This window comes from Aspergillus piperis, assembly GCF_003184755.1.
Source record: "Aspergillus piperis CBS 112811 unplaced genomic scaffold BO85scaffold_10, whole genome shotgun sequence".
In the NCBI taxonomy this organism is placed as follows: Eukaryota; Fungi; Ascomycota; class Eurotiomycetes; order Eurotiales; family Aspergillaceae; genus Aspergillus; species Aspergillus piperis.
Genome location: NW_020291600.1, coordinates 731295 through 747627, shown reverse-complemented (window position 1 = coordinate 747627; position 16333 = coordinate 731295). Strand labels below are relative to the sequence as shown.

Below are 16333 nucleotides of genomic sequence, written 5' to 3'. Positions count from 1 at the left end.
TGCAGCTATGCAGCTTCCTTGTAGATGTGGAGAGTTGAGCGTAGGGAAAACCCTAGCAAAGTAGTCAACAGCAAAAAAAGGACAAGTAATTTTGATTTCAAACACTAATTTTCGACCAAATTATATGTCTACACTAAGTAAGCGTCGCAACCAACCTCTCCCCCAGCGCCCGAATACTCTCCTCAAACTCCCACGTACTCCCCGCCTTCCAATCGGCCCTATTCCCAGGAACCGCCTCCCCCCCAACAAACCCAATATACAGGACATCATCACTCACATGCCCATTATTCCCACTAATCCCATCCCCGGGGAAACACAACTTCGCTAACGCAATCGAGGCCTCCCCAGTCCAGCTTCCGCCCGCCGTATCTCCCCAGATGCCATAGAACTATACACTCATCAGCAACTGATAGCCTTTCTTCCCTTCTCCGAAGGAGGAGGGTATACATACAAGTTGATCCCCACAAACAACCACCATAACACTCAACGGCCACATCCCATCGCGCTGGGGATCATAATCGGTATTCCCGAAGACAACATAAGGGTGTATATTAGCGTCTAGATCCGGGATTCCGTATTGGGAGGAAACAATGTCTTTGAAGCTCGTTTGGTCTTGGATTGATTCGTCGTAGCCGCAGTTACCCCCGTGCGAGTTGGCCCCGTCGCAGTCGATGTCCATGTTGTCGTATCGACCGCCTAGCGTGGGGCTGTGCAGGAATATCGAGCGGTTGGAGAGGTCGCTGCAGTAGGTGAATGTGCTGTCTGTGGGGTTTTGGCCGTCGTGGAAGCCTGTTGCGAGGGGGTGGGTGCAGGGTTTGGACTTTTCATTGCTTCTCTTTTAGTGGATGGTGGTGGTGGAGGAGTTGGAGGGGGGATTTGGGGCAGACCTTGTGCTTGTTGTAGAGGGCGGAGAGGTTGGGAGGGATGGAGTAGGCGGTTGTTAGGAGGGGGGCGGTGGTGGATAGGAGGAGGAGGGTGGTGGTGAGGAGGTGCATTGTGGTGATGATGGTGGTTGTTGGGTTTGGTGGTGTTGGTTCTGGTCGTGGAGATAAAGATACTATTTAGGTAGGTATGTAGGGAGATGGACAGCTGTGTGGTTTTTGATTGTTGCTTAGGCCCTAAGAGATGCCGTCATTAGGTGTATATGACTCGAAGCGAAAGTCAATCTTGTAAATATTACAGTTGACTAATTGGGAGTTTGATATGGGGATACAGTGATTTATATTCAGATGCTTTGAGACCAGCTACTATGGTAGAATTACCTACATTTGGCAGCGACGACTATAGATATTCTATCTATGTTTTGAAAGAAAGATGCATACTATTCAAGTCTACAAGTCATGTCTATGGCAGGAAAAGTATCTCCGGGCATAGAATGCAGGGTCTCACAGAGTAACCCCAAGAACTGGCATAACTGGTTTGGTGGGGTTGCGGAGTTGACATCCGATGAGGAGAGCGAATGGTGTAACTCTAACGAGTATGTATATGTACCATACGTGCTATCCTACGGGGAGGACAAGTTCTGCAGATACTATATATAGTAGTATTGGATGTAGAAACGCACAGTACATCTGGCAATTCAACCATGGTGTATGTAACCAACATGATATCTTACTAAGAGAACTAGGTACAGCTATTTGCAGCAGAGACGAGCATGCATAAGAATGTCTTCCCATTAACGAGGAAGATATCTACAACAGCCAGTGGCAACAACTCATCTCCTGTAGGCGGAGAGAAGACCCGCGTTATCAGCATAATTGTGATACCAATCCAGGCACCTGCATGTCTGGGGCATCACCGTCTGATTGGATGGCTCGTGTTGAGGTGGAGGGTGGGGCAGATAGCAGTGGGGCAGTCTGGCCATGAGTGAGAATGACTCATGCTCCATGGCCCCACGAGTAATTACTTGGCGGGTGCAGTTTAACTGTCTCTCTGCTGTGATCATTCTGTATCATCTCGACTCACAGAGACTCATGATAGACCTTGCTGCACTCATGCTGGACTCATTATGGTGGATTCTGACGGTGACCTGAGTCGACCAGGGCAGCATGAAGACATAAAAGAGACAGTTTTACGTAGTAAAGTAAAGCGTCTATAATACCAATTGAATGAATCTAGTTGAACTTCTGCAACGTTTAATCTGCCATCAACACGATACCACTGCACTGCATGCCATTTTCCTCCGGTCCGTAAGCACCAGCCTCATTCCGACTAGCTTAGCGCCAGAGCACGATGAAGACACTCCCGATCGCTGACATGCTCCGCATTCTGAGGCGCCTGGAAAGATGAAAATGGAAGAACCTTTCCAGGCTTGCGGGCCGACATCATCTGAGTCGCTCGCTCGTGTTCATAGTGTCTTTTTATCCCCACTTGGATACGGCTAACCCAGATGTTTCCTAGACAATGATTTCCTCCTGAGCGGTGTTGGAATAAAGAAGATGGCTCAGAATGACGAGGGTACATAGATGGAATACTGCGCTGGTTGTTTTGTCAAGATGTACATACTACAGCATACTTCTTTCTATCGTCATTTGAGAGTATATTACAATGATTCTTCGAAAGATGAATAAAGCCCACCCAACTAAGACACGCCCCAAACGCACCCGCCCCACCCGCCGCGCTAAGCCCAAAACGCAACCCGCCTCCTCAATCCGCAGCGGCCTTATAAACCGGGCCTCACCCCGACCAACTTCAACTTCTCCCTCCCCTTCCCATCCCCCATCGCCTCGGCGAAAGCGTCTTCTTCTTCCCTCTCTTCGCACCGGCTCTCCCGGGTCCAAGGACCCGGCCTCAAGTATAGAAGAATGGTTGTCACTGCAGTTACCAGCATGCACGCCGTCCGCCAGACCTTCGCGTTTATCTGCGCAAAGTCAGACCTCTCCGCCGCCGACGTATAATAGTTCCCATTTCTACCAGGATCTCCCCCAATACCCTGACTCACTCTACCTCCATCCCGAATACTATAACAATCCTACTTTCGATCTCTCGTCAGCGGCCTTTCCTCCCGTTGACCCTACTTCCTTGTTCTATGACGACTCTCCGCCGGATACTTCCCTCACTGCCGGGTCCAATTCAAATTCAACTATAAATACAGCCTTGTCCAGTCTGAGTGATAGTAGCTATCAAGATCAGATCATTGGCTATCAGGATCCGACATCTTCTCAACATACTTCTTGCGTGACGATACTTCACCCCCATACACACTCTCTTGTGCCTGTCACTGCTGAACCCGATCTCGACCCGATTGATTCCTTGCTTAGTTCTCCGGAGCTGAGCGAGGAGTTGAATCTGTTGGCTTCGCCTGGTGTGAATTCTCTTCCTGGTAGGATGCCTATCTCCTATCAGATGAAATAGAAAGTGACTGACAAGATGAAGAACCTGAAATAGATTTCCCACCCATGCCATCCGTCAGCTCCACTACATCCTCTCGAGCAGCCGCTCCTCCCAAAGAAGCCCCGAATCGAGTCAAGAAGCGGGAGCTGAATACCCTTGCTGCGCGACGGTATCGTCAGCGCCGCGTGGACCGGATGAATCAGTTGGAGGAAGAGCTTGAGGCGATCAAGCGCGAGCGGGACGAGTTGAAGATGCGGGTTTCCAAGTTGGAGGGTAAGACGGAGGCGTTGCGGAGTATGGTGAGGAGTCAGAAGTAATAAACAATTTATACCAGTCCATATCCTTCCTTTCTTCTACATTTATAGCGTAGTCTGATATTCGTAACTCGGCCCTCAAGAATACTATATACTGAACACAGACACAATAAATCAAATCCACTCATCATCCACCAACGTCTCTTGCGATCCTCTCCTCCCCTTCTCACCACCACCACCATCCATATTCCTACTACTCCCACTCCTACTCCCCCCATAAACCAACCCCCACCCCCCCCCCCTCACCCCACCAACCTTAACAAGCCTAACCCCAAACCTCCCCGTTTCCTCCCCCTTCCACCCCACCTCGGCCGCCCGTTCCGCAACCCCCCTCCCCCCATTGGCACCCCCGAGCACCAACATCCTCGCATCCAAATAATCAAACTTTGGTAATGCCCTCCATACACCCGTGCGTCCCATCTCAATACCGACCCCAAGCAGCACAAGCACATTAACCACAAACACCGCCACAATATACACCCTAGAACCAAGCCGGAACGCATCCACAGTAACCGTCGCGGTGGCAGGATGAGAGAAATTCCCCACCATGAGCTGGGCAGACCCATACGCAGCGAGAATATCGTCAATCAGGGAGATATAGGTATTTTGGATGGCGGTTAGGGTTGTTGTTACATTCTCGGTGGAGTTTGAGTTTGATGAGGTGGTGAAGTTCGAGGAAATGGTGGCAGTGGTGTTGGTATTCGTGGCGTGGTCCGCAATGGACGTATTGAATGCGTCACCCAGTGTGGAGCGGTAGAAGGAGGTGAGGTCGTTAGAGATGAGTTCTAATTGGCGCATGGCGACGTGGATGGTTTTGTTGGTGCGGTCGATGTCGATGTCTGTTTCTTCTTCAGAGGAGTATAAGGTAGAGGAGGTGGTGTTGAGTGGCTTCACGTCCACGAGTTTCTCCTGGATAGCCACGTTCACGAGGAACCATCTCGGTACGAAGCTGATCAGGCATTGACTTGCGTTTAACGACGCGTAGTAACTCCCCGCTGCGGCGGCGACGTACCTCTCCTTTGTGTATGCCGCGGGTTGGCTGGCTACGCCGAGGGCTACGATCGTGTCGGTTGACCATCCTGTGTAGGTGGAGTATTCGCCTGTGGAGACATTGCTGTCGGGTAGGGGGCCTTCGGCGACGTATAGCGCTGTGTCGTAGGTATCTCCTAGGAGGAAGAGGGTCGAGAAGTTGTATATGCAGGAGACGTGGGCGAGGTAGCCGCGTTCGTGGTACGTGTAGTTGGCTGCGTAAGGGTAAGACGAAGTGACATTTCCATCGGTGAGGCCGACAGGGCTGCCGACGCCGTGGGAGCGGCCGAGGTAGGTATAGCCGGTGGAGTCGAGTTTGGCGTGGGAGCGGGATTTTAGGGAGCCGGTGAGCGGGGAGGCGGTGGAGGCGGAGGAGACGAGGGAGGTGAGGAGGCCGACGCCGACGGAGTAGGTAAAGTAGCCGAGGGAGGTGCGGAGGGAGGGACCGGTAGTGTCGATCTGTGAGGGGTATTCCTTGATGAAGGAGCGATTGGCGTAGGAGGGAATGAGAATGGTGGTGTTGGCGGTGGTGGTGGTGGAGGTTGGGGTGAGGGCACCAGTCCAGAGGGCGGAGAGGACGGCGGAGAGGTTGGCGAGGACGAGGGTGAGGATTATTTGAGGCAAAGGGAGGGAGAAGTTGGTGGTTGGGGTGGAGAGAGCGGACCAGAGGGCAAGGTCGTTGAGGGTCGTGTGGTGGGTGGAGTGTTTGAAGAGGATGCGAGTGGCGTGGTTTATAAGGCGGCAGATGCTGAATATTTGGATGGCGCCGAGGAGAGTAGCTATGATCTGAAGTGCTGTTTGCACGGTCGTGCGGTAGTGGTTGATAAAGGTGTAGAGGTTGCCTGTAAGGGTCCAGTGCTGGGAGTCACTGAGCAGGAGGGTGATGCTGAGGGCAGTGGGGAGGATAAGAAGGAGGTAGATGAGGTGGGAAGTCCAAGGGACTGCCCGGATGTTAGCTTTGGCCATTGGAACTCACTCAATGGGAGGCAGCTGGGTAGGATAGAAGAAGGGTATAAGTATCTCTGGATTCTTTCTCCGAATAGCGCTCGGACCACGGCCAGGATGGACGGCGGTTAGGGCAGGCATCGCATTGGAGCGATAATACCCTAAGGCTGAGGTGCGTTGGGGTGTTTCAGCTGGAGAGACGTGGCCGGCAGACAATGCCAGAATAGCCGCCGGCCGTCAGGAATAATCCATTAGTCTATTATGTGATGTCTAGCCAATCTACTCTCTTCGCGCCTAGAATAAACACCCCGGCATTGCATTCGGCTCGAACCCATTGCCCAACCAGAGATGGTTGCCGTCCGTCTCGGTCCAACCGACTTCATTCCCCGCCAAAGAGCCAATGACCGCCACGTCCGCCGGGGGAAACGTATACATTGACAGATCGGGATTCTCCCCGACCGGGGCAGATGCCCAGTTACTGCTCAGTCAGCACAGTCCAATAACAGAGGGTAAAAACATACTCTAACCACGGGAACGCATCCATCAAGACCTGATTTGTGTCCACCACGGGATCGGACGCTTGCACAGCTTGCTTAGCCACTCTCATCAGGTCCAAGCTCAACGCCTTGCCTGACGTATACCCTGTATGTTCTATCTCATCCAGACACTTTATCGCTTTCTCAACGACCGTGAAGGTCTGCCTGGCTCGGTCCGGATCTGTTCCTAAGTTAAGCACATCATATAAAAGAGTCAACGTTGCAGATACAAGAAATGAGGCCAAAGCCCCATCATAGCGGATCTCTGGAAAGCGACGGAAATAGACGTCATGAGCCAGGTGAATCAAATTCCGGGCTGCAGAAGTCGATGAATGGATATAGGCTTGGAGCTCGGTGCAGCCAGTGGCTGATTGGGCTTCTTGTACTGAGGTGAAGAAGGTGGTGAGCACCAGTGCCGGGCGGGAGAGAAGCATCCGGACGACGTAGTAGCAGAATCCAAGGCTCACGCGTTGAATCTCCTGCCACGGCTCACCAATTGGGACCGTGTCATCGAAGAAGTGCAGGTAACTGGGTAGTGTTGGTGTGACAGCTTGGAGGGCTTGGTCGCATTCAATGCTGACTTGGCTGAGCTTGTCCAGATCTGTGGGGTTTTTTATGCTGGCCGGCGAATATATCTCAATAGAGATGCGATCAGCCAGCTTGGAAATCTCGCCCATGGCTCGAATGAACGCACATTCTTGCATAGGCGCGCAAGTATCGTCATAAAGATTCTGCGGCAGGTCTTCGGGGTATGCTGTGTCGATTTGTCGGTCAGAAAGGCTCGACGGACGACCCATATACAGCGAAGATATGCGTTCGCAGAAGAATGTCGTCCAGAAGGTCAAACGCAGCCGATGCACGTTGGGATCGCGACCATCGGTGACCTGGGCCCGGTGCAGACCTAGTACAAGACATGTGCGGGTGGCATGACCCAGGTAGAGATAAGCATCATTTTGTCGCATCAGCTGCAAAGCGTACATTGACTTGTATTGGGTTAGCGAGCTTCCTTGGCAGATGTTGGTGACGTACCTTCAACAGCATTAAGTGTACACCCCGGATGCTCGGTTCTTGTAGGAAGATGGGCCCTTCAGATACTCGACTGGAGAAGTAATCGGCCCAGGCCGCGACACTGCTTTCAGATTGCCTCCCCCTCAGGTTGGCGACCCGAGCGCCGATAGCCAGCACCATAAATAGGATATCCTGATTTTTGACGCTGTGATCTCGAACAGGAGTTTCCCACATTTGGTTCCAAGCATCGACAATCTCAGACATAATTAATATGGGTATTTGCGGGTGCATGATGCGGAAATAGGCCTCAATGAACTGGTCACCCAACTCCCTTGGGAGGAACATCTGAGACGGAAAATGAGTCCGCCGCGGATCCGAGTCCCCTGGCCGGGCAAACATGAAGCGCTCCAAACCAAATCGGTGGATGGCATCTGGAATGGAGCAGCTACGACGAGCAAGCAGTGGCTCACTAGATGAGCCTTGCTTAATGCGTTGGTAGACCCGATGAATGAAGCAGAAGCCGGAGGAGGGTCCTTCGTGGGTTAACAGAGTCCGTCAAACAGATAAAGGGTATGAGAATTACCATAGAACTGGAATGCCCCTGTCTCTGGGTTCTGTACGCCAATGCCAGCGCGGAGCTCATGATGTCGCTTATACTGCGCCGGGCCATCGCTTAGACTGGTGTGGGACCAGTCACTTGGAGTAGTCGGCGACTCGGTGGTTGGGAGAGGGAGTAGGGTAGCTGGTGGTCGCGGGGCTTCCTTGGTGCGACGGTTCTTTCTCTGGCGGATACTTCCTGTCCGGTAGAGACATCGTTCTGGATGGCGCGCGCAGGCATTGCACGGCTGCTGGCCATTGCACTTGATCTTGCGGGCCCGGCAGTGTTCACAGGCCCGTGGGACCCGCTCTCGGGGAGGCGGTGTCATTCCCGCTGGCGGAGGTGCGGACGGGGTGTCGGTCGGGCTGGGTTGGGCAGAGACAAAGTTGGCCACGCGAGGGATGTCATTGGGCCGGGCCGACATTAATAGCAGTGAGTTGCAGAAGAATGGAACAGAGGTAGATAGTTGAATGTTAGAGAACATGGATCGGTTGGAGAGAAGCTAAAACTACTGAACGGATCCATTTCGGGACCGGCACTGGTTAGCGAGTCCCGGTGTCGAATCACATCGCAGTAAGCCAGCCTTAGAAGGCCGTAGCATCGTGGATTATTAATGGCACCGATTAATAATACAATGCTTAGCTGTCATCCATTCAGTGTAAGAGCGGAGATAACAAGGACATAACTAGTCTGGCAAAGAAGCTGTGACGTTATAATCAGCAGTCATGTAACATATATTAACCCCCTCTCTGACCCCCGCTTGCCTTTGTCTGTAAATCTCACCTGCTTCCTCGCAACACACCATAACTCCGTATCTCATCTCATCATGCAGAAAGCCCTCGTGATCACTGCACCCGGCAGTCGCGACGTGGTGGAACGTCCGATCCCTACTGTGCCCGACGACTGCCTTCTTGTCAAAACAGCTAGTGTTGCTCTGAACCCTACCGACTGGAAAAGTGCCGACCGGAAACCTCCAGGACAAGTCATTGGGAATGATTACTCCGGTGTCGTCGAAGAGGTCGGCAAGGGCGTCAAGAAAGCCTTTCGCAAGGGCGACCGTGTTTGCGGTTGGGTCCAAGGTTGCAATTCCAACAACCCGGAGAGTGGCGCCTTTGCCGAATACTGCATCCCGAAAGCCGACCTTCAGATCGCCATCCCCGACCGTCTCAGCTTTGAAGAAGCTTCAACCCTCGGCTTGGGGACAATTACCGTGGGCCAAGGCCTGTATCAGAGTCTGAAGCTCGCACCACCAGACGCCCCACTAGCACAGCCTGAGCTGATTCTCATCTACGGTGGCTCCACCGCCACCGGTACCCTGGCCATTCAGTATGCCAAGTTGTCTGGGTACACTGTGTTAACGACCTGTTCCGCCCAGAACTTCGATCTTGTAAAGAGTCTGGGTGCAGATGCAGTGTTCGACTATAAAGATGCGAATGCAGTCCAAGCCATCAAGGATTACGCACAGGACAATCTGAAGCTGGTATTCGACACTGTTGCTGTTGAGTCTAGCGCTAAGTTCTGTGGCGAAGTGATCTCTAGCAAGGGTGGAGATTATTCTGCCTTGCTGAAGGTGGAAGTTCCCCGTGATGACGTCCGCAGTCTTTTCACCATAGGATACACTGCTTTTGGTGAGGATTTTGATTTTGGTGGTGGCATCATTCCTGCCAAGCCGGAGGATCGAGAGTTTGCGGGACAATTCATGAGCAAGGCAGCTACTTTCCTTGCAGAGGGAAAGGTTAAGCCTCATCCTGTCAAGCTGGGGCCACGGGGGCTTCAGGGGGTATTGGAGGGTCTGCAGGATATGAAGGATGGCAAGGTCAGTGGACAGAAGCTGGTGTATAATGTGGCCGACACACCATGAATCAGTGGGCCCTGGTGTTACTGAGAAGAATGTGGTTAAATGTGGAGGACGCCTTGTACCTGAACCGCAGAGGAGCTATTTAACAGCATTTGGTGAGATTGTGCGTCCAGCATGGCGATTTTGACAGTGGAACATCATGAAATGACATTTATTGTTGATCCTTACATTATCTGTAGACCATCGTAGTTCGGTGCGAATAGGAAGATTGGGGGATAAGATGAAGATGACGAAGAGGAAGAAGAGAAGGTGAGGGGCGGCCATAGAAACAATGCAGTCAGGTGACACCCCTATGACCATCATGAGTTACACGAGAGACACCCCTTAGAGCAAGCCGAATACTCCTATCTGAGTGTAGGTAGTTGTGGTTGTTTTATGCTTGTTTCTATTTCTTGACGATCTAAGTGCGGCACGAGTCACATACATCGGGATATCCTGGGAAGGATATTAAGTGGACATCCTGATCGTTTAAACTCAGAACAGTATCATTTTATAGACAGTTGTCTGAGTTGAGACAGCCTCAATACCATTATTATCCTTATGCCAACAATACCCTGGATTGCGTTAGCAGAAATGGCTTGAGGGCAAATCGTGCCTCTTCTATCAACTCGAGCCGTACAATATCCGCCTTCCCGACCCAGGGGAGGGACCTCGAACAACGAACGCACTTGCGACGACCATCAAAAATGCACGAGTTAGTACTATGCAGCAGTATATGATAATTAGTGCGCTCTATGCACAGTCTGATGATGTTCCTAATGTGGACATGCAAAAGCAGTTTTTCATTTCCTATCAGAATCCTTTCAATGTCCCCATATTTGTAATACTTTTGTCTAGGTATTCTTTCTAGCATGTCGTTTAGCAGCCCCCATTACCCAATATCCCGGTTTTCTATGGTCATCATGTTGTTAGTTATCAAGGGGGTTTATTGATGACCAATGGAATGATGAGTATCTGGGAGTGCGTATGTGTGCGTGATAGACGTTAGGGTAGTTCTCTGCGCGATGCTGCACTAGGTTTCTCAATCTTATCTGACCCTTTCTAACAACCACTGTTGTACTATGCCCTCATGCGAAATGGCTATCGAGAGCAATTGTGCGTGAAGCCATGAGAGCTTTCAGATTTTGTCCGTAGAGATATGTGTAGGACTCCTAGATGCCTTCTTCGCATCTATAATGCATGCTGATTTCCCTGTACACTTATGGGCATGGAACACTCGAGCTGCTACTAGAAAGTCTAGACCCACTCTTTTCGACTATTGCCTGCACTGATTGTTATTGAAGACCATCATCGATGCTGTAGAAGGAGTCGATATATGTATGTATCATATATGAAGGGGACTTACCTTTGGGGTGAAGGGGACGGAGGCAGCTACTTTCTATAATGTTATTAGCATATGTAGTGTAATGTAGTGTATATGTGGAGAATGTACTTACACGGTGAAAAGTGTCACCAAACTTGTCTTTAAATCCCTTATCGGCAGACCTGCTTTCTCTTAGCTTGGTATATGCAGGGTATATGCGAGGTATAATAACTCACGCCAACATTTCGCACGCGTCAGCATAGCGCCAGATGGGCGACTCGTGCGAAATCTTATTTCTGCATATGTTAGACATATCTCTCTCAAATATAAGCTCAGCATATGTGAAACACATACTTTGGTTCATGAAGATAGCGTGCTTGCTGCTATCCATGGGATAGTACCCAGAGTTTTAGGGCACTGTATCTGTCAGCATATGCTAAACTGATGCATAGATCTAACTTACTTCTCCCCTGCGACGCGTTCTTCGAACCCCGTGTTTGCTTTGGAGGGATTTTCCACTGTATATTATTAGCATATGCAGAATATATGCTGACTGAAATCATATACCTGCTCCGGGATGCGACTGGCGAATGTGTCTTCGAAGCTATATATTATTAGTATAGGCTTGGTATATGCTGAGTATATCCACATACGGCTATCTGAGATGCACAGCATGTGCCACACATCTGGGTTCCATTCACAGTGATATCACATCTATCATTTGTTAGTATATGTTTAACATGTGCTGGGATAATCACTTACACTAGTCCGTTCACGCCGGACAGGCGCTCTGCTGGGCTTGGTGGTGCTATCTTAATCAGTATATGCTCAGTATGTGTGCAGATAGAACTGACATTCGTTCAATTCCGTGGTGATTGGTTCCTTAGGGTCGACTAGTATTTTTTTAGCATATGCAGAACATATTCTGATTGAGTGACATACGGGGCCCAAGATGGCTTGTCGGATAAGCCGGCGTAGCTGTGATATGTTAGCATTGCTTTAAGAATATAAGAAGCGCCCTATAGCATAGTTCAAGAGATGTCATGAGAGGGAGACTTCAGTTCTCCTCCCTATGGACAGGTCTCTGCACAACGGTTGGGCAGGATACTGCAGCATACATCTGTGTTCGACTTCCGATCATGCCATATAAAGCAGGAATGACTGTTCTTCCATCAGTATATGCAAACTATACGCTCTTAGAAGACTTACCATCACTAACAAATTCCTCGTATTTTATTGAGAGAGGAATGAGTGCTAGATACTTAATAAAGCATATGCCGAATAAAGTACAGTCTGTTTTCCGGCATCGATACATCCTTATATAGATAAATTGGCTTATAAAGGGGTTTAGCTTTGGATCAACATGATACCACGTAGATTCATTGCTTGACGAGATAAGTAACGGGTACAGCGCGCCAAAATCCTTGACACTGTTGAAGATAGGGGTCGCGGTCGCTAGAATCGTGAATTTCGCGTTGATTGCATGGGCTGCAGTCCACTGAGCTGTGTTGCGGTTTCGCAAGGTATGTGCCTCATCAATAACCAAGGTGCCGAAAATTCCGCTAAGATCACGAGGCCAGGATGAGGAGGAGCGCATACTACCAAACCGAGATATAGCTGCAGCAAGATGACATGGTTTGCGCTTCAGCTTGTAATAATGGTTTCTCAAGATGACATAAAAGAGTATTATTGAATACCATACAGAAAATTGTCTGGTAGTAGACACAGACTATACGTCTCCTTCGACCACTGAAGGCGATAGAATTGCAAAGACACCTAACCAGGAAAGAATTACCTCTAGTATACTCATAGTCAGAATAAGATAATTTATGAGTGGATAGCGAAAGGGGAAGATGAGAGACAAAAGCAGAGGGTATTTATAGGAAGAAAGACCAAGAGACAGGGAATGGCTCGAGTTGAGGAAGGCGGGTGGTTAATGTTCTGATTGAAGCCTTTTTCCATGGTGAATATTTACCCCCTGGGACTGAAGATGATGAAGTGAAATCAAACTAGAGAATTGCCATGCAGTATATTAGTAAATGGCTGTAACATGCGAGGTCTAAAAAATTGAAATTCACCATATGATTTCTATTACCAGTTTCCGAGTATATTGGGGCCGAAGTCGAAGTTGTACTCATACTGGTCTTTTCTCCTCTCTCCTCTCATACTCATATATCGATTTACCGCAGGCTGTTTAAAACTCGGAGGCCCTAGGTATTATGCCAAAGAAGCACCGCACCTGCTTTCGGTACCTTACAAATTGATAGGCTTCCTCAGTCCTCCGCACGAGGTTTTCTAGTGAGAATTCCAGAACCTGTGACCAGTATACGTATACGATAGGTGTTGAGTTGAGGCCATCTCTTATAGTAGTTCCATATATTGAATGATCATCCATTAACGTATCTCCAATGCCTGAGATCTATTACTTGAGTAACCTTCGTCATCGATAGTCTAAACAGAACAAAGAACAAGCTTGAACGAAATAATCTCATCCAGCAACAGGCTTCCTCCTGTCCCTCCGCATAGCAACCCATTCCTGCGACCCTGTGCCCCCATACTTCGTGAACTCCAACCCTGCCACTTGCAGATCCCGCCACCCATGCTTCCAATAAAGCGGATACCCATCCTTTGTAGCCTCCAAATACACTCGAGCATTCCTCGCATCAGCACGCTCAATACCCCATTTCAACAATGCCGTCCCAACTCCATTACCTTGAGCTTCCGGCAAAGTAGCGAGGAATTCCAACACTGCTGTAGTCAGTACATGGATACAGCCAATCTTTCAAGTACCGCAATGAGAAATATAAGAGCGAGTATTCAACATACTGATATCGCCCTCCTCTAAATGTGCCCGCTGCAAATCAGCCAAGAGGTCCTTGAATGCTTGATAAGCCTCCATATTGAGACCTTCTGGGTACGCTTTCCCATTGTCATGAGCCGTTAGTGCATCTAAGCCCTCGGAGGACAATTCGACAACGCTCGTTTCGTAATCCTTCGGAAACCACCATCGAGAGTACCCAATAACTTGGCCCGAATAATCATCAACGGCTACCACAACATGCACTTGCGGCGATCGGAGCTTGTCTAGACAACGGGCTGTTTTGAGTGGCAAAGTTCCGGGCACGTCGACGTTTGGGAACAACGCGGACCATAGTGCCTGGTGGTTGAAACTGACTACATTGATGTTGGCAAGGTGGGGAGCATCTTGCTCTGTGGCATAGCGGATCGTGAATGGCATTTTCAGGGTATTTTTATCCGAATTGGATGAGTTTTGTATGGGGAATTATCGGCTCGGTGGGATACGAGCTACTTATACGACTGGGGGGGTAATTGCTTAAATTTGGAGAGTGGAGAACAGGAGAATTGCCGACGTGAGTCAATGTGGGTGCGGAGGAGACTTTTTGGCTAATAATTGGTGAGATTGGGGAGATATTTCCGTCGGGTGAGCCGGGGAGAAGCGCACAGGCGGAGGCTAAAGTTAACGATTCGAAGTCGGGGACCAAGTAGGGCATGGCCGGTGGGGCAGAGTCTTCAGGTCCCGGCATATTATTTGTTGACAACGCCGAACTTTGGCTGTTATCGGTTCTTGATTGTTGTAAATAGGCCCATCGTAAGATATTTTCGAAAGAATGTGATTGAGCTCAAAATCGAAGAACACGATCCGCTATCCATTGTATCATGTAGCTGACCGACTTGCATTGCTTGTCGCGACCCTAACATTTTCCGTGATGAACATCCAGTAATTGTTCCAACTGAAATATATCGACTTCTTCAAATGAACCCTGTTTCCTTTGTAATATGGGGACCTATCTTCCTATCATGCATGGTATATTTTATCTATGTTAGGAGGCAACCAAGCTCAGCCCCTATAAGTTGCATTTCCTTTCTAGACTAAGACTCCACTATACCGTATGTTGGATACGATGAAGGGAATGAAGGGAGTAAAGTACAATGGCCGCATCCATATCGCACCACTAGTTAGAAGTTGATACCAATCCGCAGCCAAATCTCTAGCAGTAGTCGCTGCGGTCCTTGCCGCCATCCTTGCAGCCACCACCACAGTATGTGATGAAAGAGATATCGCCATTATCGCCACCGTTGCAGTGGAAGAGGGATTCACGAATATGGGCATCGTCGGTCGGCTGGTGGGCAGCATCGAGGGCGCCATTGACCTGGGCCCCGTACTTGCCTATCAAAAGGATATTATTAGAAACGTGAAGTCTGGATAGAGGAGGCAAGTTAACATACCAATGTTAAGGAGGTTCCATCCACAATAATTAAGCCCAGTCTTGCAGTTCCTTGCGGCGGCAAAGGGAGCCAGTGCAGCAAGGAGAGCGAGAGGGAGAAGGGCGGTCTTGACCATGATGACGATGATGTATGAGTTTGAAGAAAATTGGGCCTTGTAGAATTATATTCAAAGCTAGAGCCAGATGAAGAATGGGATGAAGACTCAGGATAGGGAGGGATTCGTCCTCATTCTTATACACCAAAGCTCTTCGACTAAGGTCTCACCAATCCGTATGTTTCCATATTGATAAAGTAACTGAAACAGAAGGGTCAATCGATACATTGTAGCACGCCTAGTTGGACGCCTGATACTCTTTCTAAGCGCCTATTAAATGTGTCTGGACAGGGGAACATTCTTACCCCATCAGACCATCATGCAGGGTCTACTTGAAATACGAGGATAATTTCTTTTTGTAGTGTAACCTAGTAAGACATTTAATGTCTTTAAACGCACACTGGAGAGAAGTTCCCATGCTTGATGGTTCAACACTATATGGGCAGATGGCTTAAGTGATTAGTATACAACCTTCCCCTTCCAGATTTATCACGTTCGAAAAAACATCATTCATTTGAAATCTCAAGTTGGTGACCATGACCGTGGTACCACTCAGCAGTCACTACAGCCTCGTGCACCAAAGTCAGGCGCCTGTCTAGTCCCTGCCGTCAGCAATTCCAGCCCTATAAGCGTAGTAGCATTGACAAATACCCAAAGAGCCAATGAAAGTGGTGTTTATGTGCTACCATCTGCAACTGCGAGCACCCTTATGCAGGGATCATGCTTATTTAAATCAGGCCCCCCATCGTTGCTTATTATGTTACAATCTGCAGGGACTGGTCTTGACAACCCAGCTGAGAGGGACAATACTACTATCCACAGACTGTTACCCTAGGTTCGCAAGGAAATAGGGGAAACACCGCGAGTAACTATCGCCGGCCCGAACCCATCTGTAAGGCAACCTATTACGACCTGCCGTTGCAGCAAGACGCTCAATGGGCCAATGGCACTTGTACCATCAGACCCGACGATGATGATCAGCTCCCATCAGGCAATTACAAATCTCAAGCTAGCATAAAAACAGCATGTCGTAGAGAATGCGTGTCTGGTGATTTCCCAGCTTACTG

At 49.4% G+C, this 16333-nt stretch overlaps 8 protein-coding genes across 8 annotated transcripts; 2 read left to right on the top strand and 6 right to left on the bottom strand.

The window, feature by feature from the left end:
* Positions 1-133: 133 nt before the first annotated feature.
* BO85DRAFT_496275 (glycoside hydrolase family 75 protein) lies at positions 134-1040 on the bottom strand (the record flags this gene model as incomplete). The annotated part of the gene is made up of 3 exons (XM_025663951.1): positions 888-1040; positions 452-820; positions 134-388 (listed from the first exon to the last, which is right to left on the bottom strand). The coding sequence occupies exons 1-3, from the start codon at positions 993-995 to the stop codon at positions 134-136; spliced, it is 732 nt and encodes a 243-aa protein (XP_025515134.1). The 5' UTR covers positions 996-1040.
* A 1522-nt stretch (positions 1041-2562) lies between these two features.
* Positions 2563-3650, top strand: BO85DRAFT_520667 (bZIP transcription factor JlbA/IDI-4; the record flags this gene model as incomplete). Its single annotated transcript, XM_025665150.1, has 2 exons — positions 2563-3322; positions 3376-3650. 2 exons carry the CDS (start codon positions 2563-2565, stop codon positions 3648-3650), a joined length of 1035 nt encoding a protein of 344 aa, XP_025515133.1.
* Positions 3651-3761: 111 nt separating this feature from the next.
* On the bottom strand, positions 3762-6017 carry BO85DRAFT_496262 (uncharacterized protein; the record flags this gene model as incomplete). Its single annotated transcript, XM_025663950.1, has 1 exon — positions 3762-6017. Exon 1 carries the CDS (start codon positions 5640-5642, stop codon positions 3762-3764), a length of 1881 nt encoding a protein of 626 aa, XP_025515132.1. The 5' UTR covers positions 5643-6017.
* BO85DRAFT_488698 (Zn(II)2Cys6 transcription factor) lies at positions 5916-8187 on the bottom strand (the record flags this gene model as incomplete). The annotated part of the gene is made up of 4 exons (XM_025663555.1): positions 5916-6099; positions 6143-7140; positions 7187-7698; positions 7749-8187. 4 exons carry the CDS (start codon positions 8185-8187, stop codon positions 5916-5918), a joined length of 2133 nt encoding a protein of 710 aa, XP_025515131.1.
* A 51-nt stretch (positions 8188-8238) lies between these two features.
* BO85DRAFT_520664 (zinc-binding alcohol dehydrogenase family protein) lies at positions 8239-9624 on the top strand (the record flags this gene model as incomplete). Its single annotated transcript, XM_025665149.1, has 1 exon — positions 8239-9624. The coding sequence occupies exon 1, from the start codon at positions 8590-8592 to the stop codon at positions 9622-9624; it is 1035 nt and encodes a 344-aa protein (XP_025515130.1). The 5' UTR covers positions 8239-8589.
* An 855-nt stretch (positions 9625-10479) lies between these two features.
* BO85DRAFT_488696 (uncharacterized protein) lies at positions 10480-12521 on the bottom strand (the record flags this gene model as incomplete). The annotated part of the gene is made up of 12 exons (XM_025663554.1): positions 10480-10512; positions 10967-10999; positions 11058-11106; positions 11167-11213; positions 11326-11341; positions 11388-11442; positions 11492-11528; positions 11578-11638; positions 11687-11732; positions 11779-11817; positions 11867-11902; positions 12356-12521. 12 exons carry the CDS (start codon positions 12519-12521, stop codon positions 10480-10482), a joined length of 618 nt encoding a protein of 205 aa, XP_025515129.1.
* Positions 12522-13412: 891 nt separating this feature from the next.
* Positions 13413-14241, bottom strand: BO85DRAFT_520663 (GNAT family N-acetyltransferase; the record flags this gene model as incomplete). Its single annotated transcript, XM_025665148.1, has 2 exons — positions 13751-14241; positions 13413-13672 (listed from the first exon to the last, which is right to left on the bottom strand). The coding sequence occupies exons 1-2, from the start codon at positions 14160-14162 to the stop codon at positions 13413-13415; spliced, it is 672 nt and encodes a 223-aa protein (XP_025515128.1). The 5' UTR covers positions 14163-14241.
* Positions 14242-14477: 236 nt separating this feature from the next.
* BO85DRAFT_449940 (uncharacterized protein) lies at positions 14478-15368 on the bottom strand. The gene is made up of 2 exons (XM_025660270.1): positions 15173-15368; positions 14478-15113 (listed from the first exon to the last, which is right to left on the bottom strand). Exons 1-2 carry the CDS (start codon positions 15285-15287, stop codon positions 14935-14937), a joined length of 294 nt encoding a protein of 97 aa, XP_025515127.1. The 5' UTR covers positions 15288-15368; the 3' UTR covers positions 14478-14934.
* Between the last annotated feature and the right edge of the window lie 965 nt (positions 15369-16333).